The 20126-nt window shown below is 39.3% G+C and overlaps 1 protein-coding gene across 3 annotated transcripts; it reads left to right on the top strand.

The window, feature by feature from the left end:
* Positions 1–260: 260 nt before the first annotated feature.
* Positions 261–16289, top strand: LOC135160342 (actin-binding protein WASF3). 3 transcript variants are annotated; one of them, XM_064116781.1, is made up of 8 exons: positions 261–528; positions 10283–10636; positions 10727–10880; positions 11209–11323; positions 11468–11500; positions 12326–12624; positions 13030–13760; positions 14110–16289. In XM_064116781.1, the coding sequence occupies exons 2-8, from the start codon at positions 10363–10365 to the stop codon at positions 14289–14291; spliced, it is 1788 nt and encodes a 595-aa protein (XP_063972851.1). In that variant the 5' UTR covers positions 261–528; positions 10283–10362; the 3' UTR covers positions 14292–16289. The 3 variants fall into 3 exon arrangements, with proteins under 3 accessions (XP_063972851.1, XP_063972853.1, XP_063972852.1); XM_064116782.1 differs by lacking the exon at positions 261–528 and adding an exon at positions 10022–10159; XM_064116783.1 differs by lacking the exon at positions 11468–11500 and having other exon boundaries at positions 263–528.
* Positions 16290–20126: the final 3837 nt, after the last annotated feature.

A 20126-nucleotide genomic window follows, 5' to 3' on the forward strand; every position in this document is an offset into this window, starting at 1 on the left:
TTGCCCTAGATAATTTATTTCCAAAGATATGGACGAAAAACGGTGTGATGCCAAATCCGGGGTCTTTTTGCTCTAGGAGCCCCAGGAGCCGAGAAAAACGAAAAAATCGATTTTAGAATATTCCTGGAGTCCTAGAAATCCATTGGGGTCGCTCTTCACACATCGACTGGAGTCACTAGATCCCCAGATCTAGGGAATACTCCAGTTAACGAGTTCGGTTAAAATCCTCTAGCGGCGCTGATGATCCCGTGACTTTCCCGTACCGTAGTCGTCACTCGCCCGATGCCAGTTACTGAAGACGAGGTCGTCCCACAAACGCCATTTTCTGTTGTTCCTCGGTTTTATAACCCACACTGGAGTGTTATCAACAACTTGCTTCGATCGTGTCATGTGAATAAAGCACAATTTATCCGTAAAACAATTCAGTGTCAAGTGCAAACAGTGACTGACTTTGGATTTTAGTGTGAACTCGGTGATACCTCGAGGGCGATGCCCGAACACGCGACCGGGGGTGCGTCGGCGGATATGGTGAGTGTTACAGAGGGGGAAAAATCAGTCCGGATGAGTTGTCATCCTTATCGGCGTCAACTAAAAGTCATTAATTCGGTTGTAAATTGGCTGCTGCGATGGGGGGTAAATCCGGGGCATTTTCAGACGCAAAATGATATGTTACTCTCACACCCTTGACGACTTTGTGGAGGACAGGGGGTGGTTTTTAATAGGTGTGGCGTGCTGCTAGGGGCGGATACCGCTATCACCGGTACCTTTTTTTGCGATAAAAAATTTGGAAAAATGCCTGAAGCCAGAATTTCTGGGGTAGTTCTCGATAAATCCCATTCGAAGGGGTTGGGGGTGTTGTAGAGGAATTTATGTTGTGGGGAAAGTGTTTCGGAGTTTATAAACACTTAGGCACATGACGATTCAACCCTTGTGACACTTGAAATCCCCTAGATGAACATTTCAGGAGAAAAAGTCGGTTTCAGTGGGAGGAAACTGTATTTTCTCGGGGATTTTGGGGTATTCTGGGGGCGAAAGGGGAGGGTGAGGTTTTTCACCGGGTGAGGCGGTGAATTATGTGGGGGTGAAAGCCCAGATGCGGAATATTCTGATCCGATTTCACGTCGATAGTTTTATTCGGTTGGCGATTGGCTGACTTTTCTAAGACACATGTGCCTCCACGGGGGGTATTTTTTTCTTGTTTTTTTAGGTGCTTTGAGTGGGTTAGACCCTCAACTACTGCTCCCAGAGGGATTCTAAGCCAAGTATTTGAAGTCCAACCAAAGTCCGATCTCAATTTTTACCCTGAATTCAGCTGGAGATCTTCAAAATTGTGATCTTCACGGCGAAAAGTATTCACGGAAAATTACAGAGCCCCAGAGTGCGGTTATCGATTAAAAGAAAAGTTTAAATGCCGGTATCGTGCGTTGTAATAGACACTTTTGATATAAATTACGGAACGCTCCGAAAAAATTGCATAATACGAAGAGAGTGATGATATAAATCTCCCCCTGAATCGACAATTTTTTATTCTCTCTTATGAATCTTTTATTGCGCTGTCTCTCATGCATGACACATGGATAAACGTGAATTTATTATTGCTCTCGTGTCAGGTACTTAGGACTGAACGAATTATCGTCAGTGTCCCAGTCCCCGGTAAATTATGACAATTGTTCATGGTTATCATTCATCGTGAAGAGAGGTTTGCTGTGATTTCAGTAGCCGAGGGGCAATGGAGCATTAAAAATGCTGTAAAAAACCAGTTTTTAATTATTTTACGTTCAGTACTCCCACTATTTTCCATTTCTCAATCATTCTCCAGTTCCAAAATCGACCTAATTCACCCAAAATTCTGATATACCAAGCATACAGGGTGTCGAGCAGGTAGGGGCGAACTCTAAACAGGCATGTTTTGGGGGTGATTCTGAGCAGAAAAGTCCTTTTCTACTTTTCGATCGGACTCACCCCTGCAGAGATATGGGGGTGAAAAGAACGGCCAATGGGGCGCGAGCATTGCGCGGCTCTCCGTCCGTGTGCCGCGGGTAAGCAGTGTGCGTGCTTCCCCTTCTCCTCGGGCGGACGTTCCATTCCGCTAGTGAGTAAGAGAGAGACAGGGGGAAAGATATTTCATGACAATCCTTTCAGGGGGGGGGGGGGGCGCTAGGATGATTAAAAACCGATTATTATTTACCTTAGTATTATTTATTAAAAGACAACATTCTGAAAACCGCGGGCATCCCCCTTGGCGTTCCAAAGCTAATTATTTAAATGTTAATTATCTCATTATGCAATAGCCTTACAGTGTTTTGTCAAGAGATCTTTTTTATTGTAAATTTAATTTACAACAAGAAAGGTCTCTTGACAAAATGCTGTAAAAGAGCCTATTATCGAGATAATTAATGATAAACAATCGCGGGGAAATTTCAGAGGGGATAGCTCGCGATTTTCGCGGAATCTGGAGCAATAACCGCGTTATCTTGATTATCACGTAAACAAATGGATTTACGGCCTTTTGTCACAAGACATTTTTTGCAGAGAATAAAATTATCTACAATAAATGTCTCCTGGTGGAATCCCGTAAATCCATTTGTTTATTGAATAATTGGATTTGAATTTTAAACAATAATCCGCGATTAATTATCAAATTAAGACATCTACGCGATTTTTCGATAAGATCATTAATGTTTAAAATTGCATTTCTGGCAAAAAAGCCGTCTTGACAAAATGTTGTAAACCCATTTGTTTACAAGATAAAGATTTGTTTACAAGATTAATGATCTTATCGAAAAATCGCGTAGATGTCTTAATTTGATAATTAATCGCGGATTATTGTTTAAAATTCAAATCCAATTATTCAATAAACAAATGGATTTACGGGATTCCACCAGGAGACATTTATTGTAGATAATTTTATTCTCTGCAAAAAATGTCTTGTGACAAAAGGCCGTAAATCCATTTGTTTACGTGATAATCAAGATAACGCGGTTATTGCTCCAGATTCCGCGAAAATCGCGAGCTATCCCCTCTGAAATTTCCCCGCGATTGTTTATCATTAATTATCTCGATAATAGGCTCTTTTACAGCATTTTGTCAAGAGACCTTTCTTGTTGTAAATTAAATTTACAATAAAAAAGATCTCTTGACAAAACACTGTAAGGCTATTGCATAATGAGATAATTAACATTTAAATAATTAGCTTTGGAACGCCAAGGGGGATGCCCGCGGTTTTCAGAATGTTGTCTTTTAATAAATAATACTAAGGTAAATAATAATCGGTTTTTAATCATCCTAGCGCCCCCCCCCCCCCCTGAAAGGATTGTCATGAAATATCTTTCCCCCTGTCTCTCTCTTACTCACTAGCGGAATGGAACGTCCGCCCGAGGAGAAGGGGAAGCACGCACACTGCTTACCCGCGGCACACGGACGGAGAGCCGCGCAATGCTCGCGCCCCATTGGCCGTTCTTTTCACCCCCATATCTCTGCAGGGGTGAGTCCGATCGAAAAGTAGAAAAGGACTTTTCTGCTCAGAATCACCCCCAAAACATGCCTGTTTAGAGTTCGCCCCTACCTGCTCGACACCCTGTATATCCCCCGGAGGATATTGCAACAGTAAAACAAACTGTTAAAAACTACTCCCAAAAGTGCCTTTTCTTCCGTAAAAAAATTATTGATATAAAAAATGGATGAGTTTTTATCAAAGTCCGTCACGTAATTGGAATTTCTGGTCAACTGAACTGATTACTTGCATCCGCCCTATTTCACCCCGGTTTGACATTCCGGGGAGGGTCGTATATCGCCCTCGTCGAGTATCACCTCTATGCACTTCCCTGAGTACTCAGTTTCTCCCCTGCAAAGAAGCCTCGGGCTAATCTCGAATAATTCTCGATTTTTTCCACTCGAAAAAAAAAAGCCACAGGCCCAGTGACCCAACGAAATATAACACCTCAATCGTTGCAGGGAACTGCGTCATTTTATCGCCATTTCGGCTTTTATCTGTGGCTGTGGTTTTTTTGGGTCACTGGAACGAACGGACGGATCAGGCGGAGAATTGTGTGAAGAGAACGAGTTGAAATATTTTTTTTTATTGGCAATCTGCTGCTTCTGCTCATTGATAATTGACACGAGTCGACATGACCTTGGGGGTCTGATAAGAAACAAGCTCATTAGTGCGACATTACGATAATGATCAAGTGGAATTTATGGATTATTTAATATTACGTTTGTTGGAATGAATTCATTATAAGGGGGTGGGGAAAGTTTCTTTTTTAATTTTCTTTTTGAGGTTTAAAAAAATTATGAAATGATGTGATGCTGCCTCCTCTTTCTCTCATGTGATCCTGAAGACCATTTGTCTGTTTTGAGGGTCAAATGAGAGAGAGGCAGTAGGTCAAATTTTTTAAGGGTGAACCCGGTGCCCTTAAACAATATTTCCCCCCCATTTGATTCACAAAATATTAAAACTTCCTCCAGTAAATCCGGAATTAACGTAAAATTGTTCTTCTGAATTACAAATTTCTCTTGTTATTGCAGAATTGATGACGTAATTATAGATTTTATCGTCACCTGACCCATTAATTTTTATCCCTCCTCCGAGAATATATTTTCCAATGCAACGCGTGTCGAGTTGGAAAGAACGCCTCCTGGCATGCAATATCGAGCTGTCTCGAGTTTACTCGTCCGTGAAGGTACAGCATTTGTACGTTAAGTTGTAGTTTGAGACAATCTACCAAGGAATGCATTCACGCAAATGGCCGGAGAATGAATGAAAACGTTAATATCTCATTACCTGGAACGTTTTGTTCATTTCTTCAATCAGTTTACGCAACACACATGTGATTGTTTAGAAGATGACATTTCGAGATATTTCTAGCGTCTAATCTCATCTCTCCACTACTAAGGGAAAGCTGCGCCTCCGGGACTAATGCTTAACCGTGAATAACACAACTGACATCTCGATGGTTTATATTTCACGGGGAAACAATGGATACGGAGAAAAATAAAACCGACGATTTTATTTTCAATGTCTCAGAGAAATTTAACGCACCATCTCACCGTTACATGGGAAGAAATTGTCGATAAAAATTACAACTCCAGAGGGCGAAACGTGGGACGATATTATTATTGCACGAAGGGAAATATTTAGGATAAATGAAAAAACGCTCCAAAAAAATTCTGGAAAATTTTTCTTAAATACATTTCACTCTTGAATTCCACAAATGATACGTCATTTTTATTAAATATTTCTAGCTGTCAATATTCAACCGCTTTTCAGGTTAAATTGTGTTAAAAAGTCACGAGAGAAAAATTCTTCAATAATTATGTAACCGTTTCATAATCTGACAGTCAAAATACTATTCAGTTAAAATTGCGGAACAAGTTCGCATTTTTTCACTGAGCGTCCTGGACTTTTTTCTGAAAGGTCTCAATTTTTACTGAACAGTATTTTGACTGGTGGGTTATGGAACAGACACGTAATTTTTACAGAATTTTCCTCTCGGTGCGGACTTGGAAGTCTAATTTTAGCGATACAACTAATCTTCGTCCCACGTTTCCCCCTCTGGAGGTCTATTTTTTATGAAAAATTTATTTTCCTGGAGAAATAAGTTTTCAATGGCAGTGAGACTGCGAAGCACCTTAATTCCAGTTGAAGGTGAAGCCCTCGAATATTTATCACCGGCTTTGGTTCAATTATGCAAAATACAACAGCGTAATCCCTTGTTGATGCCTGCGTCACTATCGACAGGATAATCCCAGTAAAAGGGAAACTAAATATGAATATAATTTATTTATTTATGCACGTGAATCCGTCTGGAGGAGATCAGGCCAAAACACTTCTTCTTAAATATCAATAATTTAGATTTTAGTAAAATCATTTCTACACCATTAGGATCTGATTAATTCTGATTGTAGTCTCGCTTTGAAGTGGCAAAAATACTGAACGATTATCAATCAATACGATAATATTTCCTGTAATATTTCCATTCGTACACGATGACGTGAAGACTTCCATAATATTTTCTAATTTCTTTTTTCCTGTTTAATTCACCATTTCTAATAATATTGTCAGCATCACCTGTGTCACATTCTCAAGTAGAAAATTTTCTCAAGTGAAATGGGGACGTTGTATTAATTCTGTTGTAGACTAGTTTCCACGACAATGTGCGGCTGTGATACTCCTCTCATTTTTAACCGAGATGCAGCACTCGAGGTCGACGTCTCCTCACAGCACCATGACGAATGTTACTCGATATCCGAGGGATTCTAATGTTCCATGAGAAGACAGTGACAAGACGCCTGTAAAATTACTATCAAATTCACACCCAAATCAATCATTCGTAGATGAAAATCTAAAGCATCGAATGATGAATTTAATGGGCCTTTCACCGGTCCCTGATCTCCAACAGCTTCAGTGAATTTTCCAGAAACATCAGATAACAATTACGGAACGTTTCGAAAATATTGTCAACAGTTTTTTTTAATCTTCGTGTGAATGGATATTCTTTCATTGAATCTCTTGCACCATCAGGTTCATTCGTTTGTGGCACGTGACAGACAAACCGGAAATGTCAAGAACTAGTACTCAATGGCTTGAACTTGGTGTGTTGATCAGTTAGGCCGTAATTGTGGATTAATCTATAGTCCATGCAAGTGGGTTGACACGACGCTTACTCGTACAGTTTTGATTATCTCAGTGTCAGCTTCCACTTGAACAGATCCTGTTAGTCAACCCAGATGATCGGGTTGTTAGTTACAATCAATTATCAACGGCATGACCGTTGGAATCGGCTGCTGATGATGAGGTTTCAGTTGAAGAGGCCAAATATTTCACATATCGAGATTGATGATCAACTGTTCCCGTTACGGTACTCTTTTTTAAACATCGAAAGGAATTTTTAAAATTTTCTCACAGAAAACGTGAATTATGTGACATTGATTTTATGGCTTTTATTTGATTGAATTTGTTTTTATTGAAATGAGAAAAAAAAAGTGATGGGGATGTGAAACTGCTCGGTGAGTCACCGACCACGAGGGTGTCTTTCCACCGCGCCTGCCAACCGTCCAACCCTCGACAGACTTGTCGGCTTGATCAATATTTTGCGAACTCTCTCGGTACACGAAGTCGCGACAGCTGCCGTTTAAATAGCAACAAAAATAATGGGTTTGTTCTATTTTTTGGAAGACTACCAAGGCAGTTTTATCTTTTATGTCAAATGCTGCTGATAGTTCTTCCTGAAATTAGAGTATTGATTCTGATGGAGATATAGATGACTCGATCCATTTATTTTTCAGTTTTGGCAGATGTAAGTCAGGGCCCAATGGGACGTCAAGAAAAAAATGGTTAAAATTAGGAAAATCCATATTTTGAGAGGCAGATTGAGAGGATGAAATGAAAATTAATTTTTTGACATTTGTCGGCGGCTGTTTTCATTTTAAAACATTAAAAGTTCAACTCTGCAGCTCAATTTTACCCATATCCGTTTTCATCCCTGCAAATATCCGGATCAACTTCCGTAAGATAAGCTAAAATAGAACGAGGGTTATGCGGAGGGAAATACCGAAGGAGAGGGCTCTCGTGAACTCGAGTTTAAACAATCCGTTGAGTCATTTACCGTTGCAATTTTACTCACTCCATTCCCACGTATCAATTTTATCATAAAAATTGTCTTGACGTGCAGAATATTGACAGAATTTTCCAATTTTTTACGGTTCCAAGTGAGTCACTGGACACTCATATGCACCGGGTGATTTTAATTCTGGCCTTTTGTTGCTGCTGTGTGACCATATGGCCTGCATGTGCCAAGAGGCGTTAACATAAAATGTACACGTGGGGTTGACGACTCCGGTGGCCTTCATATTAAAGAAACAACAAAATATCATGGTATATCGTTTGAAAAATAATTCACCAAGTGTCCACACTCATCTTTTAGCAGATGTTTGAAGGAGTAAAAAATCGTCTCATGTGTGCAGGCATGAAAACACCCGGCTTCCCATTCAAAAGGAAAAGGTTTGCACTGGAGGAAGGGAAAATAAAAAAAAAAAAAAGTCTCACCCACGATCTTCAAACCAGCAACTCCACGGATCCGCCTCTTTCACTTGCTACTCGAGTGGTCTGCAGCTTCTTTTTGCAGTTAAAAAAATCTGAAAGGCAATGGAAAAACAAGTCCACATTAGTTGCGGGATACCGTAATGGTTTGGGAGAAGGGATGATGCAAAAAGGGCAGAGTGAAATTCAAAATTTTTTATCTCATTTTGAAGCTTGAAAGAGCACCTGCAAAACACGATGTGACTTATCAGAATCGCATCGTTGATTCAGAAGATAGGAAACCTTCAAGAGAGTTGCAATTTTTTTTCTTCCAGTGTGCGATGAATTTTCAATTCTCTGATGTTATTAAATAATAAAAAAAAATATTTTTCATGTATGTGGCGGAACAGATAACCCCTCGAGTGTTCTCATTGTTGAGATTCACTGAGGATTCATAGAGGTTCAGAGTGTGCCTCCCGGGCGTCAGGCGCGTGGGAGCTTTTATACATTAAATATAATCTCCAGATGTGGAAGTCGATGTAAAATGTATAACCTAACACTCTGTAATTTTATTATTCATCGGAAACAATATCCCTGACATGTTGGCGTTGAGAAAATCAGAAAATCAGCGATGATTTTCTCACCAATCAAGGAAATTGATAATTCACACTGAATAAGTCATACGAGTGGGAAATAGTTTGTTTATTTTTACGTCGATGATGTTTTATATTATGTTGTGACTCACACGTCCCTTTTTACCCAGTAGAGAGCCAGAGGGCTAGATCAGATAGTCGTGGGAGGAGAGCTCGATAAATCATGACAACTGAGTTATCACTTTTATCAAACTCCAGTTGAGTTACGAAACTCCTCGAGGCGTGAGAAAAATTCATAGCGTCTCGTTTCGCATGAATTATCGATTGGTTATCCTGAGGAATGAGATCATCCCAGTTATCCTCATCGACCATCTGCAAGAGACGATAGACAGTTTGGGCCCGGGGCATTTGTCAATGACCACTGAATCATTTTTGTATTAAAAAAAGTTCCATAACTTCCTTTCGTCGTCGATTGCTGATGCTTCGTCCAGAAGAAGTCCTGAGCATATGTTTGATCCAGAAAAAAATTGAAAATATAATTGAAAACTTCTCTATTGGTAATCGAAAAAATTGTACTCGAGAGGCCACAAAGTCGTACCAACTATGGAATCCGGAAGTCGGCTGATTAAAATGCGTCACATCGTTCGTTCCGCGTCCGAGAATCCAAAGTAGCAATCACCCAGGATTCATTCCAGGAAGACATTTTGCCCAGCAATTGGTATCTTCGTCTCAATTTCATCACGAATAGAGTTGAACTACCGTTTGCTCGGCACTGCTGTAACTTCACAGACGATTGATCCATCGATCCTATCTCTATCGACACCAAACTCCGAAGTTATCGTAGTGAAAGGTCGAGCGTTGAAAGGATTGAACGAGACTCACCAGCATCTGCAGATGGAACCATTATCTTATCACCAATTGCTCCCATATTTCCTCTGCATTTCTTTCATCAAAATTTATACCTCTGATTCCCATGAGGTGTGGAGACCTTATTTTTCTCCAAAAAACTCCCCAATTTTTTCTCATTTATCACTTAACTGTGAACGATTACGACTGCTCCTCCGCTTCACATGTGATTCCATTGGCCTCAATTGACTCCTCCCAGTTTAGCTATTGAGGATTATTGCAAGGTCGATATACTGCGCAAGGGAGAAACGAGGTAAAAAAAATGGAGAAATTAAAATCACCCGTGGGAAAGATTGAGAGGGGGAAAAAAAATAGTGAGAGCAGTCAGGGTCATTCACTGAAACTCTGGTCATCGACTCACTTCACTCCACCCGTTAAAGGTATTACCAGCTATTACCCCTCGGTCTAATTAGCATACTCAGCCCGGGTACACATGCAGAGTTGTTTTTATCCTTTTTTTTTCTCGCGAATGGAAGAAGGTAAACAGGCAACTGCACCTGCACGAAGCGTGAAAGCGGGTAATAGGTTATAGCTGTCGATGGATTACGGAATACGAGGAATTGGGTCCATGTTTTATGGCTTTGATACGAGATATGAGAGTTTATGGATCGTACTGGCTCTGATAAAGGTCAGAATGACGGTAAATGTCGTAATGCTCGGGTTTTTTTGAAGTGAGGGTCATGTGGGGGTTCCAGGGAGGTCATGGGACATCTCCATGGAGATTCAGGAATTTAATAATTCATATTTTCCATTAATATTGCAGATGTCAAGGGATCCAAAGCGGTGAGTGGGTCTTGTGGTACCTCGAGTGAGTCTCCATCGCTATAAAAAAAACTCCCCAAGATGCCACTACCAAAGAGACTGGTTGAACCAGTGCACGTAGCACGTGGTACAATACCAGAGTCATTTCCACTGCCATCGGAGCTTGAGGCTGCGACAAATGGCACACTTGCTAACACTATAAGGCAACTGTCAAGTTTATCCCGACACGCTGAGGATTTATTCGGTGAATTGGCGAGGGAAGCGCACACACTGAGCGATCGTGCTAATTCACTGCAAGCGAGAATAGACAGATTGGCTGTCAAAGTTACCCAGCTGGACAGTAATGTCGAGGAAGGTGTGTATTTTTGAAGAAATATTTGAATTTCAGAAAGGCAGTTCGAAGTCTCTGGACTGGGGTAACATTTTTTTTTCTGTGGTTTTTTAGTCTCCCTGCAAGATATTCACATGAGGAAGGCCTTCAAGAGCTCTGTGGTATTCGATCAGCAAGTTGTTTCCAGGGATACCATGCCCACAGCTATGCTGGAGACTTATCAGCAGTGCGACACACCTCCGCCACTCGATAAACTCAATGTCTACAGGTATTTCCCTATTTTTTAGTTGGTACAGGAGTTTCAGTAACGAAGTGGTAAAACCAGATAAGTTGACTCATCTTTAAGGCGAGCTTTAATGCGGATATCGTCGGATCGGAGGGAGATAGCGGAATTTTTTTATAACAATTGTTGTAGGAATTAGTATTCTCTACAAAAAAGGTGTAATAACAATTTTGCTATCTCCCCTAGATGTCGAGATATTCATTAATAACTGGGCAATAGTGGAATGTCACTTATCTTATTTTCTTCACTTCATTATGAGTCTAATTGAACTAGTCATGAAATCAATGATTGGAATATTTTTGTTCAATTTCAGGGAGGATGGCAAAGACGGATTGAAATTCTACACAGATCCAAATTACTTCTTCGATCTGTGGAGTCAAGAAATGCTCAAGGATACAGAGAAAAAATTACACGATCGGGGCAAAAAGGTATGAGTCATTTTTAATAATCAATTCATTACGCACACTGTAACGTGTGAATTTCAGAGTGAGGCTTTTTTTTAATCTTTTGTTTATGAGAACAATTGTCGACGTGAATAAATCTAACTGTCGAAAATGTCCCCTTGGTTATAGACCGAGTCTGAATATGCCGAACCGTTCAGAGAGGCAAGTCGATGGTTTGGATCTTTGTAGATTCTTTCTGTGATATTGATTTTCTCCATACCCTTTATTTTTCCTTCTCATTCCAATGAATATCATCGATATTTATACGTTTACATCATCGTTCACTCACTGCCATTATTGAGTTAACTCACATTCTGTGTGGATTTTTTCTATCATTAACGAATATTCAAGTTGAATTTTTTGGTATTTGTGCTGTTAGATTTTTTATATAGATTGCTCGCTTTTTAAATTATCCAGTAGTTTTTTTTACCCGCTAGGTTTAGGCGACGATTTATCGTTCCAGTTTTTATATTTCTTGTCGTCATCGTCACTAATTTTATACAATCATCGAATCACGAATCATTTCATTGAGCATTCCTACTCTACATCATGAAAATGATCAACATCATCGCATTTGAAAAGGTACACTGTCAGAAAGAGAATTGAAATTTCAAGGAGTTAGTAGACATTTTTCACAGGGAAATTGTGGAGAATCGGAATTGTGTTTTCTCCTGCAATTATTACTTTGGGATTTCCCTGCAAAATTCTCGTTGATCAACTGCCAATTTTCTTTGTAACTGTACGTCAGATAGAACGACTTGAACAAGCCATAATAATTGCAGGTGATCAATTATGAAGGAATAATTATGTTGATAAATATCCAATTTTCACTGAAATTTCAGTAAATAATTTTTAACAGTGTATTTCTGAAAATCCATCCCTGTCATGTTATTGAAAATCAATTTGATAAATTTTGGCTTGCCATGCACCCGCCGAAAAAAATTAATTATTCAACATGTTTAATCGTGATATCATATCGTTCTGCAGCCACACAGGCCTCGGAACGATGGGGGCGGTGGTGGAGGTGGTAGACACAAGAAGCGTGTGAGACAACCCCACAACACGAGAGAGAGACAGCGACAATTGGCGGTCGGTCATGGGGAGTACATAATGCCGACCCAGGGAGTTCAGTATCGAACGCCCCATAATATTACAGATGAATCATTACTGGGATTGGTAATGACTGATCCAAGACCACCGAGACCCAACAGTATCGAGTTGAGGAGAAGTTATCCAGCTGATGAGCAGAATTTGTACAGTCCACCAACGGCTAATGATCATTATAGGTAAAGTCAACGGATTTTCATTCAATAATACTTCAACTTAGAGCTTCAGCTCAGAAAAACAGTTGTTTTAAAATGATTTTTCATTTTTTCTATGATAGAGAAATATGAATATTTTTCTAAATTTTGAAATTAAGTACTTAATGTGATTAAAATAAAACAACTTTGTTGATTTGGTTCTGGTAAGAAGACGATCCAGTCGAGGATTCTTATCGATCATTCAATTAGTTGTCATGATAATAATTAGAATGTAAATACTTCGAAAAATCTAGAATAGTTCAAAGAAAGATAAGTCTCGTGCTTGAAAAAAATCGTTAAAAAATGGAAATAATCGTAGACCTTAATGACCCTCCATTAACTACCAAATGAATGTGAAAGCCTCCACGAACATCCTGTTCATTGTTTCAGGTCGACAAATTACTCAGGCCAAGCTTATGACGACGGTAGTCTCTACAGTTCTCACTATGCACCCGGCCAGATTCAGCCAGGCAGTGAGACCTACCAATCGCCGGGTCAAAGTACACCAAGCAGAGGTGGTAAATCTCGACCGTCTCAACCACCCCCAGCTCCACCCAGCAATGCCTCGAGCAATTCAACTCCGACAATTGCATCGGCAAATAATACCCCAACAAGGGGTAGATCAATGAGCACAGGGAGAGATACACTTCCACCACCGCCACCACCACCCGGTGAAATAATGTCACCACCGTCGATTAATGGTACAATACCAGCGCATTTGCTCAATAGAAATGGCAGTCGTTCAAACAGCCCTCTACCGAGCCACCATTCAACCCCAACACCACCGAATCATGGAATACCAATGGGGATTGATGAGCCTGATCCAGCACCACAGGATTTACCACCACCACCACCAACACCAGATCCAATACCAACAAGGCCGATATCACCGCCATGCAACATTCCACCACCACCACCACCTCCACCACCACCACCAGTTGCTAATGGACCGATGCAATCTGTACCACTTACTAATGGAGATATTGCTAAGATGATTGCTACTAATCCACCAAAATTGAGACCCATCAAGAATATGGTCGATGGACAAATCAAGAAACCACCAAACGCTAACATTCCTATTGTCGATCCCAGAAATGATCTGCTGAAGGCTATCAGAGATGGTGAGTATTTTTTTTTGTCAGTGATAATGAGGGCGAGGGGTTGAAAAATGCTTCTGATATTATCCCGGGGTTTTTTTGGGGACAGAAATGGGGGAGGGGATTATTTATCTGCTGGGGAGAACGAATTATCTCAAGCGACATTTTGAAGTTTGAATAGAGGTCTTAGAAGAATAAATAAAGGTCTGATCAAAATTATGGTGACATGTGGGGAGAAGTTTGCCTCGTAAATTCTCAGACAAAAGAAAATGAAAAAACAATGGAAAATTGTAAAATTCGTTCGGGGCGATACAAGAGGAGGTGACGCTGTCATTTTTAACATCAAAGTAATCATGGATATTTTTCGTTTCAGGAATTAAACTCCGAAAAGTGGAAAAAATTGAACAGAAGGAGGTGGAGCGCGTCAATGCGCTGAATGACGTGGCATCGATATTGGCACGACGTGTGGCCGTTGAATTCAGTGACAGCGATTCAGCGTCGGAAAGCGAGTGTGACAGTGAGGGCTGGGGTGAGCAGGACTCGAGTTTAGCGTGACCCGTGTCGTATCCACCCACAGCATCTGTCTCGTAAACTATCACAACAATGTTTGATGAGTGAAAACAGGATTAGTGAATTCGATGAACGCTGTTGAGAATTTGTGTATAAATTTTCCGCAGAGAATCATTGAAATTCAAGACTATTCTTTCAATTTTTAGACAGTTAGGAATGTGCCCTATGGGAGGGTGGACATTCGTGTCGAAATATTTGGGAATTATGCGATTCAAGTTCGTAAGAAATTCTTTGATGTGAAAGACAAATATAGAGTTATCAATGACGGTGATCAGTCGATGTAACCCGAACATAAAAAAAAATCGATAGAAATTGAGAGATAAAAAAAAAATTCCAACTGTTCAATAATTTGTATTTAACGCGCACATTACTGTATCCTCAACGCAATAAATAACTGTTCTGAAAGCGCATAATAGGTACATTCCGCAAGTACTATTGATAAGTGATAAAGGAGAAATTATAACGGATCTTCTATTCATTATTCTTCGTATGTACGAGTGCTTTCTCTCAATATATTGAAAAGAATGAATTTAATTCAAAGGCCAATATCTCCTCGGGCATAACGAGTCCTAGATACGAAACAAAATAATTAACAAAAAACTATTGAGAAGGCAAATACTCCATTACCATAGGCTAAATAAATTTTTTAAAAATCAGATCTTCGTAATTTCTTCCAGCCGAGCGCGAGATAGAACGGACAACAACAATTGTGATTTACATTTCATCAATAACAATTTACTGAGAACAACAATTCTTTAAAGATATATAAACATATATTGATTGTTAAGATAACACATAATTAAATGTGTTAGTCTGATGGATATGAATAATTATCAATGTGAATTGGAAAGATGTTTTACACAAAGTGTTTGATTGGTGAATATTCGATGCTTGTTAATATAATCTAAAGCTGCACGTAAATTAATAAATTGATTAATGATTAATAAAAATTTATAATCCTCCGTAATGCACAGCCCTGTATAAAATGCTAGGGAGAGGAACTATTTCTTCATCAACGACGAGTGTAAATTTATTAATTATAATTTAAGAGATAGTAAACGGTGAAAGCCCTAGGAAACCAATAAAATTTATGATTCTTCAATGTAACATGTTTATACATACATATAATGTACGAAACTTCAAATGGAAGGTAAACTAGGTGTAAGCTGATTTTAATATCTAAAATGTTATTTCCGCCAACTACGACACAGTATTTATCTCGTAATATTCATATTTCAAGTCCTTTTCTATGGGAAATAGGGGTGAGACTGCACTGAAATTTTATTTATTTATTTATTCCTTCAAAATTCATTGAATGGAGACAGAAAATTGAGAAATAATAGAAATGATGATTAACTCAAGTTGATCTTTTGAACAGAGATAAAGTTTATTTGCGTAGAATTTTTTAAAATGGATCTTTTAAAGATGTGCGCTTGGTAATATTCAATGGATTCATTTTTTGGTAGAAATTGGGTAGACTTGGAAAACCAATCAGTGTAGACATAGGGAGGGGTAAATGTAAGGCCCTGCAGTTTAAAAATTTCAGTACAGTTTTGGCTCAGAATAAAAGGATGATGAAACAGCGAGAGGTAATGTATTGAGAATAATGTAAATTCAAGATACGAAGTATCAACGGAATTCTTAACATTATCCACGAAGAAGGGAACGGCTATGATTAATAATTAACCATAGAGATGGTGAATATACCGCATGTATAAATTAACATGATTATAATTCCGTTTGCACTCGGAATAATGAATTCAGAAAAAAGAGAGGTGGTTCGATGCTAATTTTCTACCCTACGTCAACAAAAAAATGTGCATCATTGAGATGTTTTATTTGACTGGGGGGCAAAGAGTGCGGATGATATTTCACGTAATAATTAATGTAATTGTATTAATGGATAATGAAATTTGTAGGTAAAATGAAGAGAAACATTGTACAGAGCCAAATAAAATCAAAAAATTTCATAAATTATGGAAATATTTGCTGTACTTGTTGATTCATTGGGTTCGTTGGGTTTGGAAATTAATTTTGTTACTCATAACTTCGAATTATTAAAACTGTTTAGTTATTTGAAGTTACGATTCACTTCAGCCATAAAAACGAAAGATCTGCCCACGAAATATTTTTATCAATTCTAAAATTTCATTGTCCTCCGGAGGATGAATTGAACTGGAATGACAACTGACCGAGTAATTATTCCACGATTTTTCTGCATGAAATAATTACAATTCCTCATCGCAAAGTTTTTTCCTCTTCATCTGTAATCATGAACGCACTATCATTACCTTTCCTCTCGAGTCAAGGCGTAAACATAAAAAGTAGCAATGAAGAAAATTATCAGTGGGTTGGAATCGATTGATTCTCTCAACTCACATAATTATAATCTAGCTGCCTCGCCATTGACTCCCCGGTCATGGATCGTTGGAGTAATAGTTGATTACTCGCTGTTAATATTGAATATTCAACGAATGAGGAAGCCTTCGCGATAAAATGCCTTCGCGAAAAAGAAATAATAATAGACTGAAACATCACGCCCGCGATTTCCTACAGAGAATCTGCTGAACAAAACGTCTCGACTTTTTTCTTTTTCCAATCTGTCGAACTTTGATGTTCGCCCTAGTTCCACTGGTGCAGCATCACCTCACGGCCTGTTGAGTAATTCGCGATGATAAAATACAAACATTACGAGTACGTGGGTGCGCAATCACTGATAAGCGAGCGTATTTCCTGAGAGGATAGATCAATAAGTACATAAACTTGAAAAGTGAAGAGATAGTGATGGATACTCCCATCACTTTCATAGAATAACATTGATATACTGCATAAATATTTGTATTAACAGATAGGGCTGTTCTTTCATGTTAACTATTTGATGATAAATATTGTTATCAAGTATCTATCGCATGTGGGAAATTACAGTTAGAAAACATTCGCAGTTTCCGCTTTACTATTCACAAAAGCTCCACCGGACGAGAAAAGTCAAAGGAAAATGCAAACAGAACAATAATTCAAACTCCAGACGCCCTACGCATCAGCAGATGTTCATAGTAATTTTTTAAATTCTCGTAAAAACCTAAACCTCCATAGAACCGAAAAATGAATGACCCAGAGTCTAGAGCTCTGCAGACCCATAACTTTCATCTGAGTTTTATAGTGCTCTCAGGGGATAAGCTTCCCATAGCAGCAGTGTATACCCCCGTTTATCCCTTGAAAATTCTGTTGCGGTTTTCCGAATATACCGGAATTTAATAAACCAGTTGGTGTATATCATTGAGAGGGTTGGTAAACCCAGTTTTCCCGCTGCTAACCAGCGGTGAATCGAGTGAATATGTGGGTGATAACAGCCACGTTTTATCCGATTTTACCGGAACTGAAAGGAGTTATAAATTGCCGAGATACCTTGCCCCAGGGATCGGAAACCCTGCAGGGGTTACGATTTTGAATCTCACCAGTTCTATCAGTAGTTTTTTTTGGTTTTTCGTTGGAGATCTCGAGCTACCGAGATTATCCACATTCACACATTTTCGTCTTGACAACTGAAGTGATGCAAAATTTTTTTTAAATGTAATCTAACGCTGGGAAAGCATTGGGGGCCAGCTTTGACTGTCAAAATTAAATTGTTGTTGATGTGAAAACGAAAAAAAATTGTTAGACATGTTTCCTGCGTATCAGTTTTAGCAAGATACACCAGTTAGAACTCCCTGAGCTCTTCCAAATTTCGATTCACCATAAATGAAGGAGAATCGCAGGCTGACGTGCTCTAGGCTGTCTGGTGTGTCTCAAACTTTTACCCGAGTGGAATGGGTAATTTCGCGCAAAATCTTGGTTACTTTCGCAGATAGTGTATGGCTCGGGGCTGGAAGACAGGGAGGATAAAAAGCCCAAGTGGATGGGGGGGGTGTAGTTGGTATGGCGCAACTGTGGAATTCCTCGATATCCCCAGCCGTCGCCCTCAAGCGTTCTGGATAATATTCAAATTCTCCCTCACTGACGAGAGTTTTAATGAAATCCACTGCTGCGAGAGTTGAGGGATGTATTATATCGGTATGTCTTCACAGCGGGTTGCAAACTATTTGCGTATGCACAAACCAAAGTGAATATTCTGGTGGGGAAGGGATGAATGTGAAAACAAGTGGACTACAAATAAATTTGAATGATTTCTATAAATTTCACGAATTTTTTTTATCGTCTTAGAGATTCACCAAGAGTTCTATTAATGAATTTCCTCTGATTTCTCCATCAGTTCTAATTGAATATGTAAAAAGCCAGAATTTTAAATTTTGAATTTTTAAATATTCTTCTAGAAATTTATTGATTTTCTCACTGAATTTTTCCCTAAACTCTTGTAATATTTTTTCGTGGCATCGACCTCCAGATATTTTCAATTAATGAAATTCAATTCACCCGGTAATTGCTTTCAATCATTAAAAAATACAGCAAACAGCATCCACATCGATCTGGCGAAAAGTTCCTCATTAAAATTAATTTGTCTTTATCTCTTCTCCGAGAAAAGAGAAATTTCCACGCAGTCCTTACAATCCCTGCATAGTCTCTCATAAATAAATGAATAAAACCTGGAAATGTCAGTTGACATTCCTTCTCACAAGAATGAACCGCAGAAAACATGAAAACGAGGACGTGCTTTGAAAATTTCCGACATATAAAATTTCATCAGAATAAATTCTCAACTTTCCGGTGTACTTTCGCCATCAGTAATAAAAGAAATTGAATAAATTTGGCAAAAGTCCCCTTACCCCCACTCCACCCCCTTGTGTATTTCCCTTCCGAGGGATGAGCAGAGCTTCAAAGTGAACTCTCGTAATGGCACGTTCCCTTTCTTCCTCCATAAAGTTTAGTGGCTGAAATTCCAGGAGCGGCAATCCTCCCCTCTCCCTCAACCATCCCCTCACCCCATCGACAAACTGCCGGTGGTAGAGCCGGCATACAGAGAGAGAGGAAAAACTTTCCTCTCTCGTCCACTACTGTACCTCATTCGGAGGAGAGAGAAATCCCCATTCTGTACAGCTCTATGACTCTGCTCATCCCTCTCCTGTGGCTTCCACTACCTCTATAATATACATGTACATGGGACATTGTCTCTCGACTCCTCATTCCACCACATCGCTGGACTGTGAGGACACGCTTCAACTCGCCAACCCGACAGGGGCATTCTCGCATAACCCCTGGCGACCCAATTGAGTTTTACCGCCCAATTATGTTGCCTCTCTGCGTCGATTACTTTCGTGCGAGCATTTGCGTGAGTCTAGAGGGTTGGGATGATGCATCCTTATGGATGAAAATGCCCTGTACGCGCCGTCCGTCCAGAACTCTCCCATTTTTTTTTTCTCTTCTGGATTTTTGCGTGAGAATTTTACTGGCGGATGGGAAAATCAAATGATGAAACTTTAGATAAACAAATAAATTCCTCTGGAGGTGTTCCCCTGTTTCCTTCCCCAAAGCTCACAGATTTTACAGAACACAATCGGAGTGATAAAATCCAAAAATTATATTTTTTTTATTATGTTTAGCGGTCATGATAAATTAATGATTTACGTGACAGTAAAAATGTCGGTTTTATGATGTCGCGTTGTGATGTTAGATGTTGTTGATTTTTGTTTAATTAAAAAAAAAGGAAAATGTTGAGTGTTTTTTTCTTCAAATGCGCGAATATTTAAAATGAAATTGACAATATTTTGACACATCCAGCATGAATGATCCCTGATTACCCAATTAGTCTAGTGTATTACCCAACAGTGGTGATCACAAGTCGATATAACGGTCGTCTAAGGCCACACACGAGTCGTCATACACGAT

Source organism: Diachasmimorpha longicaudata, chromosome 3 (assembly GCF_034640455.1).
Source record: "Diachasmimorpha longicaudata isolate KC_UGA_2023 chromosome 3, iyDiaLong2, whole genome shotgun sequence".
Taxonomy (NCBI): domain Eukaryota; kingdom Metazoa; phylum Arthropoda; class Insecta; order Hymenoptera; family Braconidae; genus Diachasmimorpha; species Diachasmimorpha longicaudata.